Source organism: Dipodomys spectabilis, unplaced genomic scaffold (genome assembly GCF_019054845.1).
Source record: "Dipodomys spectabilis isolate Male_0828 unplaced genomic scaffold, ASM1905484v1 ptg000157l, whole genome shotgun sequence".
NCBI classification, from domain to species: Eukaryota; Metazoa; Chordata; class Mammalia; order Rodentia; family Heteromyidae; genus Dipodomys; species Dipodomys spectabilis.
This window is the reverse complement of record NW_024870834.1, coordinates 20,285,791-20,311,462: the sequence shown is the minus strand read 5'-3', so window position 1 is coordinate 20,311,462 and position 25,672 is coordinate 20,285,791. Positions and strand designations below refer to the sequence as shown.

The 25,672-nt window shown below is 41.2% G+C and overlaps 1 protein-coding gene across 4 annotated transcripts in view; it reads left to right on the top strand.

The window, feature by feature from the left end:
- Znf410 (zinc finger protein 410) overlaps positions 1-25,672 on the top strand; it is a 37,771-nt gene that overhangs the window by 8,911 nt on the left and 3,188 nt on the right. The window contains exons 4-10 of one of the 4 annotated variants that reach the window (XM_042692458.1): positions 2,491-2,709; positions 5,250-5,441; positions 12,457-12,607; positions 13,589-13,770; positions 20,371-20,460; positions 22,753-22,878; positions 24,755-24,895. In XM_042692458.1, the coding sequence (XP_042548392.1) occupies positions 2,491-2,709; positions 5,250-5,441; positions 12,457-12,607; positions 13,589-13,770; positions 20,371-20,460; positions 22,753-22,878; positions 24,755-24,895 (1,101 nt within the window). Of the gene's footprint in view, positions 1-2,490; positions 2,710-5,249; positions 5,442-12,456; positions 12,608-13,588; positions 13,771-20,370; positions 20,461-22,752; positions 22,879-24,754; positions 24,896-25,672 lie in introns of those variants that run through there. The other 3 variants (XM_042692459.1, XM_042692460.1, XM_042692461.1) reach the window with 3 other exon arrangements.

Sequence of the window (25,672 nt, the reverse complement as noted above, 5' to 3'; positions counted from 1 at the left end):
AGGCCCTGGGTTCGATTCCTCAGCACCACATACACAGAAAAAGCCGGAAATGGCATTGTGGCTCAAGTGGTAGAGTGGTAGCCTTGAGCTGAAGAGCTGAGGGAGAGAGCCCAGGCCCAGAGTTCAGGCCTCAGGACCAAGAGGAAAATAAAGAAAGAAAGTAAGTTGGCCATGGGAGAGAGCCCAGGCCAAGAGTTCAGGCCTCAGGACCAAGAGGAAAATGAAAGGAAGGAAGAGAAGGAGGGGAAAGGAAAGGAAAGGAAGAAAGTTGGCCAAAAATAGGTTGAATGGAATGGAAAACTGGGAACTAAATATTGAGTCATTGACAAGTGGGCCTGGGGGCTCACACCTGTAATCCTAGCTACTCAGGAGGCTGAGATCTGAGGATCACAGTTCAAAGCCAGCCTGGGCTGGAAAGTCCATGAGACTCTTAGCTCCAGTTAACCACCAGAAAACTGGAAGTAGGGTTGTGACTCAAGTGGTAGAGTCTTGGCCTTGAGCTGAAGAGCTGAGGAACAGCACCCAGCCCCAGAGTTCAAGCCCCATGATTGACAAAAAAAAAAAAAAGTCATTGACAAAAAGTAGCCGTAGAAATAAGTGCATTAATGTTTTTATATTAACATAGGATGAGTTTAATAGTATATGAGTTTTCAATATTTAAAAGTTTTCTATTTTGCATAAGTATTTTAAGCTATAATAATGGACGTGATCATCCATATAGTGTGGGGAAACAAAGCCTAAAATAGAACTCTGGGGAATGCCTTTCTGAAGATAAAGGATTTAAGACAGGACAGCCTAAAACGGAGGGAAGGAGAATAAAGTAGGGTAGAGAAGATGGATGAATATCACCAAGAGAAGATACTATGTCAAATGTTCCTGAGCCATAAGACAGAACTAAAAGGAGGGGATCATTAACCTTGGTAGTTCATGGAGGAAAGATGGGGATGTTAGAAAGCTAGGCTCAGGGACTTGCAGTAACAGTGCAAAGTGCATTGTATAGTTGAAGAAGTAACTAGACAGTATTTTCTGAAGGCTTTCTTGCTATAAAAAAAGAGGACTGGGAAGGTGGCTCAATGGTAGAGTTCTTGCCTTGCATGCATGAGGCCCTGGGTTAGATTCCTCAGCACCACATAAGCAAAAACGCTGGAAGTGGCGCTGTGGCTCAAATGGTAGAACACTAGCCTTGAGCTGAAGAGCTGAGGGACAGCACCCAGGCCCAGAGTTCAGGCCCCACAACCAACGAAAAGAAAAAGAAGTGAGGTAATTGTTTTTAGTTCTGAGGGTTGTATCATGCTATATGGAAAAGAGCCAATAAAAGATGATGAAAACAAAAAGAGATACTACATAATTGGTAAGGTGGTTCCAGGGGAAATAGTTGGTGAGATTAGGTTTGGATGGAAGAGGGACTCACATTTGATTATTAGCAAGGACATTTTTTATGAATTTTTCATGTTCTTACCCTTGGTTAAAATTTGAAATGTTGGGGAATGGATGAATGAAGAGAGGAACGGTGGGTGAGTATAGTTATAATACTCATTGTACATATGTGAAAATGGAACTAGGTAACTTGAGGGGGGATAGGTGGGTGGAGTTGAGATAGATGAAGGGGAGAGATGGAGTAGGCGATACTGAACAAGATGCATTGTACTAGCTCAGTGCTGGTAGCTCACACCTCTAATCTGAGCTGATCTTGGATTGCAGGTCTGCTAGCCCAGGCAAGAAAGTCTGAGACTCCAATTATTCACCAAAAGCCACAAGTGGAGCTATGGCTCAAGTGGCAGAACATCAGCTGCCTTGAGTAATGAACAGTGACTTGGCCTTGAGTTCAAGCCAAGAAAAGAAAAGAAAAAAGTTAAAAGAGTAGGGTTTCACTGCAAGAAAATAACAACATTTAGATTCTATTACTGAGTATTTATTGTATAGATCTATTTTTAAAGGACAAAGTACTGGCTGGGTGTCAGAGGCTCATGCTTGTAATTCTAACTACTTAGTAGGATGAGATCTGAAGTTCATAGTTGACAGCCAGCCAGAGCAGGAAAGTCTGTGAGACTTATTTCCAATTGACTACTAGAAAACCAAAAGTTGTCATGTAGCTTAAAGTGGTAGAACTCTAGCCTTGAGTAAAAAAGCTTAGGGGCAGTGTCCAGCCCTGAGTTCAAACTCCATGACAGACAAGGGGGGAAAAAAAAAGGAAAAGTACTTTTCTGGCTTTAAAGAGGACTAATTTATGAAATAATCCAAATAGGAATGGTTGGTTATTAGTTAGGCCCAGTGTCATCACATTTTGGCAACTACCTTTAAAGAACTTCAAGGCTATCTCTGTTCTTCTCTGAGACAATTTTTTTATTTGCAAATTGAGACTGCTGTCTGCTCCTGTAAGGGTGGTAAGATGCTAAGGGATGTCACATGGTTTTTTAAGTCTATGTATCAAAATGTTGAGATCCTTGGAGATGGCAACTATATATAGCTGTGGTATTTTCCCTTTACTAGATGATACTACAAGTCATACTAACTCCTCCAAGGAGGTAACTTCCTCGGCTGTATTGAGAAGTCTTCAGGTGAATGTGGGGCCAGACGGAGAGGAGACAAGGGCTCACACTGTACAAAAGTCCCCGGAGTTTTTGTCCACTCCAGACTCTCCTAGCTTATTGCAAGATCTACAACCAAGTGATAGCACTTCTTTTATTCTTCTTAACCTAACAAGAGCAGGTATTCTTTATTCTTTTTTAAAATTCACATTCTTAAAAAAAATAATTGAGGCCTGGGAGTGTGGCTTACTGGTAGAGTGCTTGCCTAGCATGCATGGAGCCTTGGGTTTAATTCCTCAATACCACATAAACAGAAAAGCTGGAAGTGGTGCTGTGGCTCAAGTGGTAGAGTGCTAGCCTTGAGCAAAAGAAGCCCAGGGACAGTGCCCAGGCCCTGAGTTCAAGCGCCAGGATTGGTAAAAGAAAAGAAATAGAATTGAGAATGAGACATATTTAACTCACTTGTACTTAAAATTAAAAGAAGCTTTATTATTTTGGGGAATTGGTGTGGTCTGGTGATGAATCAATTGAATGTGTAGAGTCTAGAATGATTAACCTTTTTTTTCTTTTTATCTTTGCTTTTGAAACAAAGTCTTGCTCTATAGCTCAGTTGAATCTTGATGTAATATTCCTGCTTGAGCCTCTCAGGGGCTGGGATTATAGACAGCTATCTCCACACACCTGGTAACTGAAGTATTTATTGTTTAGGAAATTATGTACTATTTGCTTAGGTAGTAAGCACAGAAAGAACAAGTCCCAGAGGAAGAATGATTTGTGTCTGTTGATGTTGAGATTTTGGAGGAATATTCAGAAGGAAATATTCTTTAGACAATTAGAAAGACGAATCCAGAATTGTAAAAGAGGTCTGGTAGCTAGCAGCATGCAGAAAATGAGTGAGTATGGATTCTTTCATTCAAAGGAAGTTTGAAGCAAACAGAAAAAAGGCAAGTATGGAGGAAAAACAACAGAAGAATGAAAAGGATCAGCTGGAAGGTGACGGAGAGAACTGGGCAAGGTAGATAGGAAGACAAAGGAAGAAAATCTTTAAGGAAGCAAAGATACTAACTCATTCCAAATACTACAGGGTGGGCTACAGAGATGACATGTAACTGTTGATCTTAACAAAAAAATTGTTATAGGGATGGTAAAGGTAGAAGTTAGGTTGAAATAGATATTAAGAAAGTGAATACAGCAGGGCACTGGTGGCTCATGCCTGTAATCCTAGCTACTCAGGAGGCTGAGATCTGAGGATCATGGTTCAAAGCCAGCCTAGGCAGGAAAGTCCTTGAGACTCTTTTTTTTTTTTTTTGGGGTCCAGTTGTGGAGCCTGAACTCTGGGCCTGGGCGCTGTCCCTCAGCTCTTCAGCTCAAGGCTAGCGCTCTACCACTTGAGCCACAGCACCACTTCCGGCTTTTTTCTTTTTGCTTATGTGGTGCTGAGGAATCGAACCCAGGGCCTCATGCATGCAAGGCAAGCGCTCTACCACTGAGCCACCTTCCCAGCCCTCCTTGAGACTCTTATCTCCAATTAACCACCAGAAAACTGGAAGTGGTGCTATGGCTTAAATGGTAGAGTGCTCGCCTTTAGCTGAAGAGCTCAGGAACAGCACCCAGGCCCAGAGTTCAAGCTCCATGACTAAGAAAAAGAAAAGGAAGGAAGGAAGGAAAAAAGTGAGGGAGTAAAAAAGATAATAGCTAGAAAAATAGTTGATTTTCTATTTTAAAAATAGTGATGCACTGGTGACTCACACCTGTAGCCAAGAGGCTGCGATTGGAGATCTGTTCAAAGGCAGCTCAGTCAAGAAAGTCATGAGACTCTTATCTCCAATTAAACACCAGAAAGCCAGAAGTGGAGCTGTGGCTTAAGTGGTAGAGCATCAGCCTTGAACAGAAAAACTCAGAGACAATTTCTAGGTTCTGAGTTCAAGTGCCAGGACTAACATTAAAAAACAAAACAAACAGGGCTGGGAAGGTGGCTCAGTGGTAGAGCGCTTGCCTTGCATGCATGAGGCCCTGGGTTCGATTCCTCAGCACCACATAATCAAAAAGAAAAAAGCCGGAAGTGGTGCTGTGGCTCAAGTGGTAGAGCACTAGCCTTGAGCTGAAGAGCTGAGGGACAGTGCCCAGGCCCAGAGTTCAGGCCCCACGACTAGACCTAAAAACAAACAAAAAAAACATGGACAGGGCTGGAGAGTGCCTCAAGTTGATGCCTAAGAAGCTGGAATCTCTGAGATCAAACCTCAATTAAATCCCAGTACCACAAACAATAAGATGGGAAAAACTAGAGCTAGGACTCAGTTAAAGGCTGTACGGAAAATCTGGTTGCAGATGGGAGAGAACATAATAAAGGGATGACTGAAGAATAGGATTGTGGGGCTGGGAATGTGATTTAGTAATCTGAACTACTTCCCTAGCATGTGTGAAGCCCTGGGTTCGATTCCTCAGTACCACATAAACAGAAAAGGCCAGAAGCTCAGGGATAGTCCCCAGGCCCAGAGTTCAAGCCCCAGGACTGGCAAAAGAGTAGTATTCGGATACACCTTTGCCTCGGAAACAAGAGCTTGTGAGATGAGAGTAGAAGAATGGTAGCCGAATAATCTAAAAGAAACTTGGGGGAGAAAAACAAAGATCTGAAATAGCTAATTCAGGACACAATGTTTCTGCACCAAGACAAATGAAAGAATTGTTAGTTAACTTTTACTTATCTCCTGTTTCTTCCAGGTCTGGGCTCTTCAGCTGAGCACTTAGTATTTGTACAGGATGAGGCAGAAGACTCAGGGAATGATTTCCTCTCCAATGAGAGCACGGACAGTAGCATTCCATGGTTTCTCCGGGTTCAGGAGTTGGCCCATGACAGTTTGATTGCTGCTACTCGTGCACAACTGGCAAAGAATGCAAAAACCAGCAGCAATGGTGAGACTCCTATAGCATTTTCCTTTCTAGTATTCTATGCAGAAATTGTGACCATATTTTGTTAGTGAACATATTTTGAATTGTATATAATCCAAATTACTTTATTGGTGAGAAGGCTAGAAATGTATAAATTGTTTGTCTTTTTTCTGTAAAATAACATGGCTGTGCCAAACTTGTGTACAAAATCAACAGAATTATTTTTAGCTCTCAACTTTAATATTAGAGCACTTTTTAAAGGAAAAAATCTTGAGGATATCTTGAAATTTTTTTCCTTTTTATTCTTTATTTAAAAGCTCATTACAGCCGGGCACCAATGGCTCACACCTATAATCCTACTACTCGGAGTTTGAGATCTAAGGATTGGGGTTCAAAGCCAGCCTGGGCAGGAAAGTCTGTGAGACTCTAATCTCCAATAAAAGACCAGAAAACCAGAATTGCTCTGTGGCTCAAGTGGTAAAGCGCTTGCCCTCAGCTTAAGAGCTGAGGGACAGCACCCAGCCCAGAGTTCAAGACCATGACCGACAAAAAAAAAAATAAAGCTCATTACATGAACATATGCTCATCCAGTAGCTGGCAAGAACAGGTTTAAACTCTTAACAAATGACTCAAGCTAGAATACTTGAACACTTTTGGGGGTTTTTTTTGGTCAGTTGTGGGGTTTGAACTCTGGGTATGGGCACTGTCCCTAAGCTCTTCAGCTCAAGGCAAGCATTTTACCACTTGAGCCACAGTGTCACTTTTGATTTTCTGGTGGTTAATTAGAGAAGAGTTTGACAAACTTTCCTGCCTGGGCTGGCTTGGAAGTGCGATCCTAAGATCTCAGCCTCCTGAGTAGCTAGGATTACAGGCATGAGCCACCAATACCCGGCCACCTGAATGAACACTTTTGCAATGAAAAAAAAAAATTGAGTTGCATTTAGTCTGCATTAAATATGCCTCTAAATACATGTCCTCGTTTTTATCATAATATTCTTCAAATATGTAAAAAGAACTTTTTTGTTTGTTTGTTTATTGGTCATGGGTCTTAAACTCTGGACCTGGTCACTATCCTTCAGCTCTTCAGCTCCAGGCGAGTGCTCTACCACTTGAGCCACAACACCACTTCTGGTTTGCTGGTGGTTAACATCTCATGAACATTCCTGCCCAGGCTGGCTTTGAAACCCAGTCCTTAGATCTCAGCCTTCTGAGTAACTAGGATTATAGGTTTGAGCCACTGGCGCCCGGCTAAAACAAAAATTCTTTATAGACCTAATAGTTAGAACTCAGATAATTATGAAATTAAAACAGTATTATCAATTAAAAACATAAAACTATGAAACAAAATGAAATTAATATTAAAATGACATTTTGCTGAAACTAAATTACTGCATATAGCAATAATAAAACTATAAAAACGTGCTGGGAGGGCTGGGAAGGTGGCTCAGTGGTAGAGTGCCTGCATGAGACCCTGGGTTCAATTCCTTAGCACCACATAAGCAAAAAAGAAAAAACCAGAAGTGGCTCTGTGGCTCAAGTGGTAGAGCACTAGCCTTGAACTGAAGAGCTGAGGGACAGTGCCCAAGCCCAGAGTCCAGGCCCCACGACCGGACCAAAAAAAAAAATGGGCTTGGAATGTGACTTAGTGGAAGAGTGCTTACCTAGCATGCATGAAGCCTTGGGTTCAATTCCTCAATACCACATAAACAGAAAAAGCTGGCTATGGATCAAGTGGTAGAGTGCTAACTTTGAGCAATAGAAGCTCAGGGACAATGCCCAGGCTCTGAGTTCAAGCTCCAGCATGTCCAAAACAACAAACTATAAAAACAAATGAAGTTAATGTTAGCTAATACTAAACCATTTTAATATTAATAAATAATAAGATAATGCTTTGCTGAAATAAATTACTACCCATGGCAGCTTTTTTCTTAATTATGATGACCTTTGTGCTGTTTGCAATTTAGCATGCCTGTTCTGTCTGTGGGCCGCTTTTCTCTATTCCAGTAATTTTCAGAGTATCAATCATGAGCATCACCTAACAACTTAGAAATAATATCACACATCTACTGCATCAAAAACTTAGTTACAGTATTTGTTTCAGACTACTTCAATGTCAAACCTTTGCTTATGTAACACTCACTCTATTAATACTTTTTTTTGGCTAGTCTTGGGGCTTGAACTCAGAGCCTGGGCACTGTCTCTGAGCTTCTTTTGCTCAAGGCTAACACTCTACCACTTGAGCCACAGTGCAACTTCCAGCTTTTTCTGTTTGTGTGGTACTAAGGAATTTAACCCAGGGCTTCATGCGTGCTAGGCAAGCACCTTACCACTAAGCCACATTCCCAGCCTAATATTCTTTTTTGATGGTGTTGAGGTACTCCAGGGCCGGAAGCTTGCTAGGCAAGTGTGCTACTGTTGAGCTATGTCTCCAGCCCTGTTTTAACACTGGCTGTTTTTTTTTTTCTGGTCATGGGTCTTGAACTCAGGACCTAGGCATTGTCCCTGAGCTTTTCTGCTTAAGGCTAGATAGTCTCATGGACTTCTTTGCCTGCTGGTCTGGCTTTGAATACTCATCCTCAGATCTAAGCCTCTTGAGTAGCTCAAATTACAGACATGAGGCTGGAGCTACCAGTGCTTGGCTAGTATTTTTTGTTTCATATTTTCTTTTGTATTTTTTCATTAATTTGTAGCTATTAAGATAGGACTACATATTTCAACATTATCACTGTCGAGCTTATGATGTTTGACAGTACTAGAATTTGAACTCAGAGCTTTGCTAGACAGGTACTCTACCTTTAGAGTGATGCCTCTAGGAAATACTATGTCAGTACATAGCTGTTTCCATGCCATGATTCCATAATCTAGTGTGCTGCTTATATTCTTCCCCCTTTCCTCAGTACTGAGGGGTTGAACTTGAGGACGAGGCACTTTGTCCTTTAGGTTTTGTTGCTCAAGGTTGCCACTTGAACTATACCTCCACTTCTGTTTTTTTTGCTGGTTAGTTGGAGATATGAGTCTCACAGACTTTCTTACCTGGGCTGGCTTCGAACCAGATCCTTAGATCTCAGCTTTCTGAGATGCTAGTATTACAGGCATGAACTGCTGGCACACAGTAACCCCATTATTTTATTTTAGAATTATCATTGAGGTGAAAATAAAAAACTAAAATATTTCTCATAGAGAACTCAAATATTCTTTAAATATTCAAAATATTGCAGTAGAACAAAAACTGTAGAGTGGGAACCTGGAATTTAGAATTCTGAAGTCTGGGCTGGGATTGTGGCTTAGGGTTAGAGTGCTTTCCTGGCATGCTTGAAGCCCTGGGTTCAATTCCTCAGTACCACATAAACAGAAAAGGAAACAGAAGTAGTGTTGTGGCTCAGGTGGTAGAGCACTAGCCTTGAGCAAAAGAAGCTCAGGGACAGTATCCAGGCTCTGAGTTCAAGCCCTAGGACTGGCAAAAAAAAGAAAAAAAAAATCTAAAGTCTGGGATCCAAACATTACACTTTCATTTACCAGTTACCTGTCTTGATCCTGTTCTGGGGCTTGAACTCAGCGTCTGGGCTCTGTCCCTGAGTATTTCTGTGCTCAAGGCTAGTACTCTACCACTTGAGCCACAGTGCCACTTCTGGCCTTTTCTGTTTATGTGGTGCTGAGGAATAGAACCCATGACTTCATGCATGCTAGGCAAGCACTCCACCACTAAGCTACATTGCTAACCCCAGTTTAATATTTCTTTGCTTCAGTTTTCTCATTAGAACATAAAGATCAGGGGCTGGGAAGGTGGCTCAGTGGTAGAGTGCTTGCCTTGCATGCCTGAGGCCCTGGGTTCGATTCCTCAGCACCACATAACAAAAAAGAAAAAACCGGAAGTGGCGCTGTGGCTCAAGTGGTAGAGCGCTAGCCTTGAGCTGAAGAGCTGAGGGCCAGCTCCTAGGCCTAGAGTTCAAGCCTCACGACCCAACCCCCCCCCCCCCCCCCAAAAAAAAAGAACTTAAAGATCAATTGTTACAAAGATTAAATGAGATTCAATCTCAGTGATTTGACATATGCTTTATAGTCAGCCAAGCATTGTGTAAATATCTGTCTTACTCTCAAAATATAATACCTTCCTAATATAAAATCTACCTTGTGTTCCTGAAAAGAAAATGAGCTCAGACATAAGCCAAAAATACAATACTCTTTTCCTACTGATTCCCTAAAAGCTTATTTATTTATTTATTTGTCGGTTGTAGGGCTTGAACTCTGGGCCTGGGTGCTGTCCCTCAGCCCTTTAGCTCAAGGCTAGCGCTCTACCACTTGAGCCACAGGGCCACTTCTGGCTTTTTCTGCTTATGTGGTGCTGTGGAATCGAACCCAGGGCCTCATTCATGCAAGGCAAGCACTCTACCACTGAGCCACCTTTCCAGCCCCAGCTTTTTTATTTCTAACTTTAGAGGATCAGTTGACATTTGATATTATAAAATTCTTTTTGAAAATTTTATGGTTTTGCCTACGTTTCTTAAGTAAGATGAAATATATTAATCTACTGTTACATGTAGTGAGATGATTTACATGTAGCGAGATGATTTTGACATTGTGATGCATTTTTAGTAAAAAAGAAAACTACTTCTTCCTAATACTAGGAATTGAATGTAAGAGTCTCCCACAGAATAGCAAGAACTTTATCACTGAGATATCATTCCCAGCCCTCTTTTTTGCTTTATTTTATTATTACTATTTTTTGGTTGTAGTTCTGGGGCTTGACCTTGGGCATTGGGTGCTGTAGCTGAGATTTATTTTGCTAAGGATAGTGCTCTACCACTTAAACTACAGCTCCACTTCTGGCTTTTTTGATGACTAGTTGGAGATAAGAGTTTCATGGACTTTCCTACCCAGGCTGGCTCTGAACTATGGTCCTCAGATCTCAGTCTCCTTTGTATCTAGGATTACAGGCATGAGCTACCAGTGTCCAGCCATTTTTTTTTTTTAATATTTGCTTTAGTTGGAAACAAGTTTCTTAGATTAGCCTTGAGCCTATGATCCTGCTGCGTTAGCCTCCTACCATGCTGTGATTACAAGTATAAACCATCATCATGCCTGGTTCTTTTGTTTATAATGGAAAATCATCCTTATATTTGTGCTGTTTTTCCCTTTCTTTTAATTTTATTTTTTCATTGTTATTATAAGGGTGATGTTCAGAGGGGTTACAGTTCCATAAATCAGGTAATGAGTACATTCTTGTTCCCAGCTTTTCCCTTCTGTCTTCACCCACAAGTTATGTAGTTAATTTTCAGCATAATGTCTAGTGAGTATTTGTTTACCCTTAGTTCCTCCATTTCTGTGCCCCCCCACTCACTCCCTTTCCCAAAAGAAATATTTTTCCTTTTTGTCAGTTTTTTACACAAAACTTCAAACATATGTAAATGTATAGAGAACAGTATAATGAATTCTCATCCATTCCATGGCTTCAGCAGTTATCAAGTTAGAGCCAGTCTTGTTTCATCTGTACATTTTTTAGTGCTTTCTTACTTTACATACTCTGTTTTATTTTTTTATTTTTTATTTTTGTCGGTCGTGGGGCTTGAACTCTGGGCCTGGGCGCTGTCCCTCAGCTCTTCAGCTCAAGGCGAGCGCTCTACCACTTGAGCTACAGCGCCACTTCCGGTTTTCTGGTGGTTTATTGGAGATAGGAGTCTCACAGTCTTTCTTGCCCGGGCTGGCTTTGAACCGCGATCCTCAGATCTCAGCCTCCTGAGTAGCTAGGATTACAGGCGTGAGCCACCAACGCCCGGCTGATACTCTGTTTTATGATGATATCGATGTATATTTATGACAAAGTCTCCCTAGGTAGCCCAGGCTGACTTACACTCACAGTTCTTCTACCTCAGCCTCCTGTGTGCTAGAATTACTCCAACTATGAAGTTCTACCTATTAACCTGGAATTTATACAAATTTTTGATCAGCTGATTTTGCTTAAATTTAATAGAGGCAGTGTTTAGCTTTTCTCATCTTTATTCTGTTGAACAAAACACTAAAAGGCATTATCTAACTTCTCTTTTAAATGTTAGAAATGTTAAAGTCTATTTTTAATGTTAAAGTGTATTTTTAAATGTTTCATAACTAAAAAGGGGTGATTTAGAAAATGAGAAGATTGTTCTCATTTTCCAGAATAAGAAACAGCCAAATTGACTTCAAAAGATGGAAATGTAAGAATTGCCATCTGTGATAGAATTCTGTTGTTAGCTCACACTAAGCCAGAATGGCTACTTAAAATACATGCTTTTTGGTGGTGGTGGTGGTGGTGATGGTTGTTGCGGTTGTGGGGCCTGAACTCTGAGTCTGGGCGCTGTCCCTCAGGTCTTCAACTCAAAGCTAGTGCTCTACCACTTGAGCCATGGTGCCACTTTCGGTTTTTTCTGCTTATGTGTTGCTGAGGCGTCGAACCCAGGGCCTCATGCATGTGAGGCAAGCACTCTACCACTGAGCTACCTTCCCAGCCCCTAAAAATACATGCTTTTTTGCCCAGGCCTTTTTTTTTTTTTAATTGTGAAAATACCATACAGAGGGGTTACAATTACATGGGCAAGATAATGAGTATGTTTCTTATCAAGCATTGTTGCTTCCTCCTTTGTTTCCCCTTCCCATCCCTTCTCATCTCCCACCCACCCTCCCCACCCCTACCCCCTTGCCCAGGACTTTAAAGTCATCTCCAAAGCATCTTAGTCTGAGTGTTGATCTACCTGTTTCCCTACCAATTTGTGCAGTGCATGTTTAATTCTGCTTTTTGATATTTCTGATAGGAAACCATTTTGATTATTTCCTACATTTATCCAAGAACCCTAATCTTGTAAAATAAAACATGTTAGCTGTTGGTAAATGCTTGGAATAGGGGACAGAGCATAGACTATGATCATATTTATTTTTAAACAATTACAGAAGGGACCTGGGGAAAATAGGTACCTGGTTAATGATCACTGAGTGAATATGTGTTTTATTTTTGAATTTCAACTTTCTAAGAAGGGTCCTTCCTTGGATTATAAATGTGACTCTGTTACAGGAGAAAATGTCCACCTTGGTTCTGGAGATGGGCAACCCAAAGACTCTGGGCCCCTTCCTCAAGTGGAAAAGAAGCTCAAGTGTACAGTTGAAGGCTGTGGCCGGACATTTGTTTGGCCAGCTCACTTTAAGTACCACCTCAAAACTCATCGGTAAGCGAATCTGAGATCTCATAAAAACTTTGAGGCTTTCAGAGAAATTTGTTTTCCAAATTGACAAAGGAAAACAAGGACTCCCTCTGGTTGTATTCTTTGTTTTTGTCTTTTTAGTTTAACTGAGGTTTGAACTCAGGGCCTTGAGCTTGCCAGGCAGGGGCTCTACCACCTGAGCCTCATTTCCATCCCTTTTTGCTTTCATTATATTTTGGGATAGGATATCTCTTTTATCCAGTCCAGCTTGGACAAAAATTATTCTAGTAACCCACTTATTTATTTATTTATTGTTGGTTGTGGGGCAGAGCTCTTTTGCTCAAGGCTAGTACCCTATCACTTTGAGACCCAGCATCCTTTCTGGTTTCCTGGTGGTTAATTGAAGAGTCTCACAGAATTTCCCCACCTGGGCTGGCTTTGAACCATGATCCTCAAATCTCAGCCTCCTGAGTAGGTAGGATTACAGGCATGAGCCACCTGCAACCAGCCATGAACTCTTCTTGAGTAGTGAGGATGACTGTTCTTGGAATTGAGGGAATGGGATCTTGCTTTTATTTCCCAGGAGGGTCTTTAACTCCTAGGTTTAAATGAGTCTCCCACTTCAGCCTCCAGAATCTTGGGATTTCCGGTGTGTTCCATATGTCTACTGTCATGTTTTATTGTTGTTTTTAATAGAAACACTAGCATTGTGTGATTTGCCCTATTTTTCATAACAATTTATGGCATTTGACTGCTAAATGTGTTGTGATGAAGTATTCTTAAATCTCATTATAAAACAGGATTTTTTTTTTTAGAACCTAAATTACATATAAGTGTAGACCCTACTTTAAACCTGCGAAGTATGTGGCGAGGATCATCTGTTATTTTAACAAACTTTAGGATATTTTGATATGCCCAGGTTTGGAATCTACTGTCTGCCTTGAGAATAAAAAGAAGAAGCTTGAATATTTGTAGGTATTCTTGCTTATATGATTATTTTTGCAGAAATGACCGCTCCTTCATCTGCCCTGCAGAAGGTTGTGGAAAAAGCTTCTATGTGCTACAGAGACTAAAAGTACACATGAGGACACACAATGGGGAAAAGCCCTTTATGTGCCCTGAATCTGGCTGTGGTAAGCAGTTCACTACAGCTGGAAATCTGAAGAACCACCGGCGCATACACACAGGTACGTGCAACCCTTGGGCAATTTTGGTTCAGTTGTTACTTTACTTAAGAAAGGCTTCAGTAGGAATAGAAATAAAGTATGAGGTTGTTGCTAGAACTCTATAAAAATTTGATTCCTTTGTCTCAATGCTATATGGTACTTTCAGTCGATTACAGTAACATTTTATGTGAACCTAATTGGACAAAATCTGTTTTAAAATTTTTCTGAACATTGCACAATTTTATTTTATACAGTAACTTCATTGAATCATTCAAAGCTATTCAAAATAATAATTATAGTATTTTGATGTAACCCTTAAGCCAGGTACTAGTAGCTCATGCCTGTAATCCTAGCTACTCGGGAGGTTGAGATCTGAGGACCATAGTTCTAGCCAGCCTGGGCAGGGAAGTCCATGAGACCCTATCTCTCTGGAAAAGCCAAAGGTGGTGCTGTGGCTCAAGTGGTAGAATTCTAGCCTTGAGCAAAAAAAGCCAAGGCCCAGAGTTCAAGCTCCAGGACCGGTAAAAAGGAAAAAAAGATGTAATCCTTAAGTCTGGTACTTGAGTTTCAACTCAGGGTCTAGGACTTATTAGGTGGAACCCAGCCTAGAGTTTGCTTTCTTGTTAGAGTCTCAGAAAATGAGTAAGAGAAGTTACAGAGTATATCAGTATCAAAGGAGAAAAATAAAGATCACTTGAGCTGGGCATTGGTGGCTCATGCCTATAATCCTAGATACTCTGGAGGCTGAGATCTGAGGATTGGGGCTCAAAGCATGCCTGGGCAGAAAAGTCCCTGTGAGACTCTTATTTCCAGTTAACCACCAGAAAACCAGAAATTGTGCTGTGGCTCAAAATGGTAGAAGACTAGTCTTGAGCAGAAGTACTCAAGGACAGTCCAGGCCTTGAGTTCAAGATCTATGACCCACGACCAACAACAACAACAAAAAGGTCACTTGATTTTTAGTCTTGGGTCTAAGGGTGCTTTTTATCACCGTTACTAAGGATTTTTTTTCTTTTTAATAGTGTATATTAATTGTACAAGGAGGGGTCTCAATATGGTATTTCTATACATATACATAATGTACTTTGATCATATCCATTTCTTCATTATTCTATCTCCTCCCATTTTTTATAGTTTTAATGGGTTATTCTGTTTTCATACATACATATAATGTATATTGATCATATTTGTTCTCCTCATTTGAAAGCTTAATCATCAAACCCAGATGAATATATGAAGATGTATAACGGTACCCTACTTTCTTGCCTTTGTGTGTGTGTATGTATGTGTGTGTGTGTGTCCACACATGCACATGCATGACCTCATGTCCTCATGCTCTCACTCAACTTGCTTGTTTGGCTGATACTCTATCATTACCACTTGAATCATGCTCTCAAGTCCAGCGTTTTCCTGGTTATTTTGGAGATGGAGTCTCATGGACTTTTCTCTCTGGACTGCATTTAAACCTGGATCCCCAGCCGGGCCCTGGTGGCTCACGCCTGTAATCCTAGCTACTCAGGAGGCTGAGATCTGAGGATCGCGGTTCAAAGCCAGCCCGGGCAGGAGAGACCCTGAGACTCCTATCTCCAATAAACCACCAGAAAACCGGAAGTGGCGCTATAGCTCAAGTGGTAGAACGCTCGCCTTGAGCTGAAGAACTGAGGGACAGCGCCCAGGCCCAGAGTTCAAGCCCGATAACTGACAAAAAAAACAAAAACCTGGATTCCCCAGATCTTGAGCAGCTAGGATTTACAGGTAATAAGATACCTGTATCCAGTGGGCTGGGAAGTTGGCTCAATGGTAGAGTGCTTGCCTTGCATGCCTGAGGCCCTGGGTTCGATTCCTCAGTACCATATAAGCAAAAAGAAAAAAGCCAGAAGTGGCGCTGTGGCTCAAGTGGTAAAGCACTAGCCTTGAGCTGAAGAGCTGAAGGACAGAGCTCAGGCCCAGAGTTCAGGCCCTACGACCATACAAAAAAAAAAGATACTTGTATCCAGCTCTTTGTCTCTGTTCATTCTTGAATACTGGAATTTGATAGCATATATAATTAAAATGCAGTTAAAAAGTGAAGCCCAAGCTGAAGCCAAGATTGTTCTAAGCATAAACCTGTAATTCCTTCTAGAGTAATATAACATCTAGATGTATTTGGGACAGAATAGTTGCTCTTTTCAGCTCTTTGTAGCATATAATAAACTATACTTACTCCAAGAATAATTTGAAAAATAGAACAGGAAAACTATCTAGTTGAATACCTAAGAAAAGAAATAGCCAGATGCCAGTGGCTCATGCTTGTAATCCTAGCTCCTCAGGATGCTGAGATCTGAGGTTCATGGTTCAAAGCGAACCCAGGTAGAAAAGTCTGTGAGATTCTTATCTCCAGTTAACTACCAAAATGCTAGAAATGGAGCTATAGCTCAGGTGGTACTAACCTTGAGCACAAAAGTTCAAGGACAGCACTTAGGCACTGAGTTTCAAGCCTCAGTAACTGGCACAAAAGAGAAAAGAAGTAGAATTTACTATCTCTTTTTTTTTTTTATTAAATTCCACAACTTCATCCTCATCTCATCGTCTTTGAAGCATTTGCTCACACAGAACATTTTTTTCAGAAAAAAATTATGGTTATTATAAAGGTGATGTACATAAGGGTAACAGCTAATAAGTCAGGTAAAAAGTAAATTTTTTTTAAGAACAGGGTCACCCTTTCCCTTGCTCTTTCCCAGTTTTCCCCTCCCATTCCCACTTACAAGTAATATAGTTCATTTTCAACATAGTGTCTAATGAATACCACTGCTGGATTTGTTCACACCATTGTCCCTCCATTTCTTTGCCCCCTTACCTTTCCAAAGACAGATCACTGAACAAATAAGACAAAAAGAAAGGAAAATAAAAACAGCAATGAAGAAAAAAAAACAACAGCCTGGTTTTCATTTCCTGGAGTTCATTTCAATAAATATTACTTCATATGAGCAAATACACATAGTAAAACATCTTCTTAAAATGCTCTGTTTTACTTCAAAATATGACTGTATTTTCTCCTGTGTATTTTTCTCATTCCAACTCTTGGTAGCTCTTCTGTGAATCTCTTAATTGTTCACCAGTTTCAGAATTTGGGGGTTTCTTATGTTCTATTTAGTATGCTTTCGCTGTAGTCTCAATCATCCACTAAGTTGGTTATCCCTGGATGCTTTCAGATTTGTCATAATAATAACTAAGTTATTGTTTATTGAGGCAATTTAATATCTACCAGCTATATTACATAATCTCCATATCTCCATGAAGATAGATAACATTAGATAACCTTTTTTTTTTTTTGGTCACTCATGAGGCTTTTGAACTCTGGGCTTTGGCACTGTCCCTAAGCTCTTCAGCTCAAGGTGAGCACTCTACCACTTGAGCCACAGTAGTACTTCTGGTTTTCTGGTGGTTAATTGAAGATAAGAGTATCACAAACTTTCCTGCCCTGGCTCCGGCTGGCTTTGAACCTCGATCCTCAGATCTCAGCCTCCTGAGTAGCTAGGATTACAGGTGTGAGCTGCCAGCACCTGACTTTAGATAACATTTTTTATTGGCAACGAAATAAGTTAGAGGGTTAACTAAATTGGCCAGCATATTCAGGTAGAAAATGGTAGAGTTGGAATTTGCATTATGATCTGATTCTAAAGGTCGTCCGAGAGAGAGAGAGAGAGAGAGAGAGAGAGAGAGAGAGGGAGGGAGGGAGAGGGAGAGTGTGTGTATGTACTGGGGCTTGAACTCAGGTGCAGTTGCTTAGTTTTTTTTGTTTAAGGCTAGTGCTGTACATCTTGAACCACAGTTCCACTTACAGCCTTTTTTGTTACTACCCCCTGATGGGCCATGCTCCTGTGTTGTTGTCATGATAGCCTCATTTGCCTTGTTTTCCTTTTTTTGTGTGTGTCTGTCGTGGGGCCTCAACTCTGGGCCTGAGCGCTGTCCCTCAGCTCTTCAGCTCAAGGCTAGTTCTACCACTTGAGCCTCAGCACCACTTCCAGCTTTTTCTGCTTATATGGTGCTGAGGAATCAAACCCATCATGCATGCAAGGCAAGCATTCTACCACTGAGCCATCTTCCCAGTCCCTTGTTTTTATTTTTAAAAACAAATTAATTAGTAGGGCACAGGTTGCTTATACCTATAATCCTAGCTACTCAGGAAGCTAAGAAAATGAGGATCAGTGTTGCAGGCCAACCCAGGGAGGAAAGTCAGTGAGGCTTTTATCTCCAGTTAACCATTCAGAAGCTGGAAATAGAGCTTACGTGGTAGAGTGCTATAGCTCTGAACAAAAAAGCTCTTTTTTTGAACAAAAAAGTCTTAGGGCCTGAGTTTCAAGCCTTACTACCAACACACACATACACACATACAAACTAATTAAGTAATTTACTTGCTTGTTTGCTTACTTGCTTATTTACTTATTTAGACAGTGCAGAGCCTCACTGTGTAACCCAAGCTGGTCTGGAATTCCTAGTCTGACAGCCAGCCATGTGCTGTTGCCTAGCTTTAGCAGTTTTTTGTACAGAAACTTATATTACAGTTACTTATGAATATATTTGTCTCATTTTAGTTATTTTTGGAGGATACAGACTTTATCTTTGTTGTTTTTTCTTTTTCCAAGAACAACCCCAGCCCTCATTTTTCATTTTGAAATAATTATGTACTCACAGAATATAGAAAAAATAGTTTTAAAAAGTTTTTATGTCCTTCACCTACTTTTCTCCAAAGTGTGACATCTTAGTCATAGTACAAACTTAAAATTTAATACTATCTACTAGTCTAAGTCTCTATTCTGTTGTCACCGTGCATTACTGCTTTTTGTTTGGTTTTGTAAAGAAGGAATTGAACCCAGGGGCTTCATAGCTATTAACTTAGTATGAACAAGGCCCTGGGTTCAATCCCTAGCACTACAAAAGAAAGAGGGGGTGGGAGTGAGGAGGAAGGAAGGAGGAGAGAAGATAGGGAAGGAAGGAAGGAAGGAAGGAAGGAAGGAAGGAAGGAAGGAAGGAAGGAAGGAAATCAATCCCTAGCACTACAAAAGAAAGGGGGGGGGGGAGAGAGTTGGGAGAGGAAAAACTGGGAGAAAATGTTGGAGGTAGTGACACTATTCAAAAAGAAAGGCATTCATGCCAGGCACTGGTGGCTCATGCTTGTAATCCTAGCTACTCAGGAGACTGAGATCTGAGGATCTTGGTTCAAAGCCAGCCTAGGCAGAAAAGTCCATGAGACTCTTATCGGAAGTGGCAGAGTGGCTCAAGTGGCAGAGTGCTCCCCTTGAGTGGAAGAGCGCAGAGACTGCGCCCAGGCCCAGAGTTTAAGCACCACTACTTCATTCATTACCTGACTTATAACCCCTCTGTACATCGCCTTTACTATAAAATATTTTTTAAAAAGAGGATGAGAAGGAAGGAAGGAAGGAAAGTTCAAACAGTGCATATGCTGTCAGAACTTTCATGTCAGACATTTTAATGACTCAGTTTCTAGATCCACTTTAAAATACAGATTTCTGCTGGGCACCAGTGGTGCCCACTTATAGTCTTAAGGTACTCACAAGGCTGAGATTGAAGGGTCGTGGTTCAAAGCCAGCCTAGGCAGGAAAGTCCATTATCTCCACTTAACCAGTAAAAGCCAAGGAAGAGCACGAGCCCTGAGTTTAAGTCCCAGTACTGACACACACAAAAATACAGATTTTTAAAGGTAGACATTACACCCAGTTTTATTATTTTTTGGGGGGGGGGGGGGGAGGGTCCGGTCGTGGGGCCTGAACTCTGGGCTTGGGCGCCGTCCCTCAGCTCTTCAGCTCCAGGCTAGCGCTCTACCACTTGAGCCACAGAGCCACTTCCGACTTTTTTCTTTTTGCTTATGTGGTGCTGAGGAATTGAACCCAGGGCCTCAAGCATGCGAGGCAAGTGCTTTACCACTGAGCCACCTTCCCAGCCCCTACACCCAGTTTTATAAACCCAACAAATGAAGGCAGCTATTCAGTTACAAAAGAACAGAAAAATTCTGATACTGGCCAGGTGCTGGTGGCTCATGCCTATAATCCTTGCTACTCAGGAGGCTGAGATCTGAAGATCACGGTTCAAAGCCAGCCCGGACAGGAAAGTCTGTGAGACTCTTATCTCCAATAAACCACTAGAGAACTGGAAGTAATGCTGTGGCTCAAGTGGTAGAGCACTAGCCTTGAGCTGAAGAGCTGAGGGACAGCGCCCAGGCCCAGAGTTCAAGCCCCACGACTAACAACAAAAAAAAAAAAAGCCTGATAATTACGAAAGTGGGTATATGTATATAGTTATGTTCTGTATGATTTATTTTCTCCACCCACATTGTGAATATTGAGGTGATTGTAAGTGTTGTAATCACTAAAGCTGGAGTGTTCAGTCCTTAAGCCAGATGGAAGAAGGAAACATGAAGTTAATGGGCAGCCATACAGTGAGAAAAGACCATTGGGTATATTTTTAGATCATTGAGAGTTACCACTTGCTGAGTAGCCCTAATGGAATTATGTAGTGTGAATTAGAACACGAAGAATAAGTTGTTGAATGTAATAAAATTGTTGAGGAAAGAGTAATAATCAAAAGACTGAGTCTGAATCTTAGTCTCAATTCTGTCTCTAGGAGAAAAACCTTTCCTTTGTGAAGCCCAAGGATGTGGCCGTTCCTTTGCTGAGTATTCAAGCCTCCGAAAACATCTGGTAGTTCACTCAGGTATCAAAACTTGTACCATTTGTAGATTGCAGGTAAACTAGTAGAGGAATAGAAGTCTGAAAATAAACAGACTCTTTACTGTAAAGGCATTGGGACTCCTCATAACTAAGCCAGAAACCAAGATCCTTAATAATTGCATTCAAAGGCTTTCTAAACAGTAGAGAGAAATCAGTGGTTTCCAGCTGCGTCATGGAGGTCCTTCTGAGATCTTTCAGTTTGTTTGACACTGTCCTGGGTGCTTTATAACGTCAAACAAGAGCAAAGTAAGAAAACTGCTGTTAATGACAACAGCACCAGGAATATCACTGCCTTCTGAGAAGCTGTTGGTAATCTTGTTTCAGTTGCCATTTTGGCAGAAACTGGCTTTGGTTATTTAGATACTTTATGGTTTCTAGAATCTTAGATTTATCTGTAGAAGAAGAGAGAACAACCTAGTGTCTTGTTTTCTGAACCTAGTATCTTGTTTCTGTTTTGCAGCCTTAAATTTGATCATTTTATGCAGATGACCTGGTCTTTTCTGCTAAAGTTGTCTTTCAAAATATTTGAAAATGTACTCTATGATCCAAGGCTTTTTAAGCTTAGTAGAGGAAGCTAAAATATTTTTCCTTTTCCTTTTTCCCAAAGTCAGTACTTAGGAGACAGGAAATTGCAACTTCAAGATCAGTCTGAACTACTACTTTTTTGGTCAGTCATGGGGCTTGAATTCTGGACCTGCACACACTGTCCCTGAGTTCTCAGCTCAAGGCTCTACCACTTGAGCCACAGTGCCACTTAGATTTTCTGGTACTTAATTGGAAATAAGAGTCTCACTGGGTCTGATTCCTGTGAGACATGGTTTATAACATTAAAAACATACTGGAAATATTGTTTCATAAGATAGGAATCTAGGGGCTGGAAAGGTGGCTCTGTGGTAGAGTGCTTGCCTTGCATGCATGAGGCCCTGGGTTCCATTCTTCAGCACCACATAAACAGAAAAAGCTGGAAGTGGTGCTGTGGCTGAAGTGGTAGAGTACTAGCCTTGAGCAAAAAAGGAAGCTCAGGTTGCCCATGTAATTGTAACTCCTCTGTACAGTATTTTCACAATTAAAAAAAAAAAAAAGCTCGGGATAGTGCCCAGGTCCTGAGTTCAAGCCCCAGGACTGGCCGAAAAAAAAGTCCATGACAGCTGGCACCAATAGCTCACACCTGTAATCTTTGATGAAATGACAAAGCCTCTAATTTTCCCAGATATTGTCAGATTCTCTACTACAGAGTTTGTAGTCTTTTGCATTCACATCAACAATGAAGAATGTTTTTTGGTTTTTTAAATCAGTTTTAAGCTTATTGCCAGTATTTACAAGTTGAGGAATTTTATCTAAAAATCTTCATTTCTAGCTTCTCTAAAAAAAAAAAGGCCGGGTACCAGTGGCTCACGCCTGTAATCCTAGCTACTCTGGAGGCTGAGATCTGAGGATTGAGGTTCAAAGCCAGCCCAGGCAGGAAAACCCGTGAGATTTTATCTCCAATTAACCACTGTGTTCCAAGTGGTAGAGTGCTCACCTAGAGCTGAAGAACTGAGGTACAGTGCCCAGGCCCAGAGTGCAAGCCCCTTGACTGACAAAGTAAATCTAAAAAATCAAGAATCTATCTTGCAGTGCTAGGCCTCAGACTATATATTAATAATTGGCTAGAAATAAATAGCAGCTAACTCTTTTACAAGGAAGATATTATCTAGGTTATGGTGACTCCATTGGCCACTCATGCCGTGGGTATGAGATTTTTTTTTTACCCCTTCTCTGAGTATGGTACTCCTAGTAGTATGGAGACCGAGAATTTTGGACTTAAGGTCATAGAAGTCATTGTGTTAGAAGAGCCATCAGTGTAAATGTTGGAGACCTTGAATGGTGGCAGGGAATAGGATGGGATATTATGAACCTAGGATTGGAATCCTAAGGTATGAAGGTGAGTACATGTTCTAGAGATCCATGGAAAACTGTCTAGGAAAGGGAAATACTTTAGTGTAACTGTCATGATCCCATACTGAAGAGCCTCTTTTAAAGGTACGTAACAGTGAGTCTGGAAAGTACTTACTGGTGGTGTGAGCAATGTGTGTGCTGAGTTATCCTGGTGTACTATTCCTACTTTTCCTGTGTATGGAAGGTTGAGAAACTGGGAAGATGGAGAATGGAAAAGGAGCAGCTTCTTATGTTTCATATTCTCTGGCCTTCTCCATCTAGGTCTTCAATCTACTCACTTGCCATCAGAAATATAGATGTGTCTTTGGCTCCCCTGACTTCATCTTGTCTCTTTCAGGTGAGAAGCCTCATCAATGCCAAGTCTGTGGAAAGACCTTCTCTCAGAGTGGGAGTAGAAATGTGCACATGAGAAAGCATCACTTGCAACTAGGAGCATCAGGAAGTCAAGAGCAGGAGCAGACTGGTGAGGAGGGTAGACATAAGGGAAAGCTGTGTTCAAAGAGCCAAGTCACTGTCCTTCCTGCCTGCCTACCAAGAGATTTTTTATTTTTTGGGGGGGGGGCGGGGGGGTGTTGGTTGTGGGCCTAAACTCTGGGCCTGGGTGCTGTCCTTCAGCTCAAGGCTAGCGTTCTACCATTGAGCCACAGCACCACTTCCTGCTTTTTCTGCTTATATGGTGCTGAGGAATGGAACCCAGGGCCTCATGCATGCAAGGCAAGCGCTCTACCACTGAGCCACCTTCCCAGCCCCCCAATAGATTTTTTTGGGTTCTGTTTTGGGTGGAGAGAACTGGTCTCATTTGACACCAAGTACAAGCTTTCTCCAGCCATACAAAACAGAAGAAACTCATATATAAGGTGGAAGATCCTAGAACAGGTAGTTTCAAAAGTTCCTCTAGAGGTTAGACCAATGCCTAACATGCATGAGACCCTGAGTTTGAACCTCAACACCATGCACATGCACAGAAATTTTATATGTATGTATCTATGTATGTATGTCTATCTGTCTGTCTGTCTATCCATCCATCCATCCATCTATCCTATTGTTGTTTCTCCCTAGTGGCAAACATTTGTAGTCTTAGTACTTACTTGGGAGGTTGAGGCTTGAAGCTCACTTGTGGTCAAGAGTTTAAGACCAGCCTGAGGGCTGGGAAGGTGGCTCAGTGGTAGAGCGCTTGCCTTGCATGCATGAGGCCCTGGGTTCCATTCCTCAGGACCACATAAGCAGAAAAAAAAAGCCGGAAGTGGCGCTGTGGCTCAAGTGGTAGAGTGCTAGCCTTGAGTTGAAGAGCTGAGGGACAGAGTTCAGGCCCCACGACCGGACCAAAAAAAAAAAAAAAAGACCAGCTTGAGGGCTGGGAATGTGGCTTAGTGGTAGAGTGCTTGCCTAGCCACATGAAGACTTTGATTCCTCAGTACCACATAAACAGAAAAAGCCGACGTGGCTCTCTGGCTCAAGTGGTAACGTGCCAGCCTTGAGCAAAAGCAGCTCAGGGGAAGTGCCCAAGACCCTGAATTCAAGCTCCAAGACTGGCAAAAAAAAAAAAAGACCAGCCTGGATAACGTGGTGAGGCACACCTCTCCCTCCATACAGCCCAGGCTCCATAGTAAGATTGACTCAAACAAAACTCACCGGGTACCCATGGCTCATGCCTGTATTCCTAACTACTGAGGAGGCTGAGATCTGAGGATCACAGTTCAAAGCCAACCTGGATAGGAAAGTCTGTGAGACTCTTACCTTCAATTAACCACCAGAAAACTGCAAGTGGCGCTGTGGCTCAAGTGGTAGAGCACTCACCTTGAGCTGAAAAGCTGAGGGACAGCACCCAGGCCCAGAGTTCAAGCCCCATGACTGACAAAAATAAAAGACCCAAAAAACAGAAGTTCCTCTAGTCATTTTGAGGTTGAATAGTGCTAATCCATGAACAAGTATTCATAGCACCATGATAAGAGATTTCTATGTGACATGAGCTCAAGTATTCTTTTTTTTGAGCTCAAGTATTTTTGCTTAGCAATTATAAGTACCTTTTGTTCTATTAAACTTGGTAATATTTAATTAAATTTAATCATTCACTTCAAATATGTACAAGAATTTATTCATTCCATTTCATATGCTAATTCCACAGATGTCAGTCACAAGCAAGGGTACTTATCCTTAAGGTTCCCAATCTTCCCTCCTAGGCTTAGTCTTGTTTCTTGAAAATAGATGAAACAGGTGGCATCTGAGATATAAATTAACAACTGATTCTGAAAGAGAAGGCTAGCTTCCTTGTGAAGGGAAATAAGGACCAGGCACAGCCTTGACTGCTGTATGTCTTTCACATCCTATTCTTTGTGCAGCTGAGCCACTCATGGGCAGTAGTTTGCTTGAAGAGGCTTCAGTACCCAGTAAAAACCTGGTGTCTATGAATTCTCAGTCGAGCCTTGGTGGAGAGTCCTTGAACCTACCAAATACCAATTCTATCCTGGGAGTTGATGATGGTAAGACTTCTGTCTCTCCTTTACTTGGGTAAAATGGTCTGCAAATAGGGACTAAGGAATGAGCTGTCTTCCAAAATGCAGTTTTCAGTCTTATTTCTTGATTTAACTATGGTATTAGGTAGTATTTTATGTTATTATTTTCTGGATAATGGATGTTTTAAAAAAAAAGTCCTTGAAGATGTTGTAAAATAATAAAGAGAAGAAAAAAATTTAAAATTATCTGTAATCTTAGCATTTCCGCCCAATTATTTCTGTCTTTCCTGTTGCAGTTATGGAAGAACTTAACTTTTAAAACACTTAAGCAGAACATAACCAGGTTTACAAAGGAGATATAAGCCATAAACTTCTGGAGAAAAGAAAGGGCTCTCTAGGAAACAGGTGCACCTCTCTGGTATAGAAAGTTCACCTAAGTTACACAGGCCAGGCCCTCTTCTCTGAAAAACTTAACCAGGTGAGGTCAGCATGCATTTATTCAGTGCCTACTGTGTGCCTGACACCATGGGAAAGACAAAATTAGCAGATAGGGATCTAAAAATTCAGTTGAGAAGTCAAAATGTACATATGTGCTTGAAACAACATTGAGTAAGATACTATATTGGCAAACATTAAGCTATATAGTATAAATTATATGGTATAGTTTGGAAGGGCAATATAAATACAAACTAATAGAATAAGTTTCTGAATTTGAGAGCTAAGTGGTTTATTTACAAACTATTTCCAGATTTTCATGGTGATCCCACTAATGAGCCTTTAGTAAGTGTGAGATCATGCTTTCAT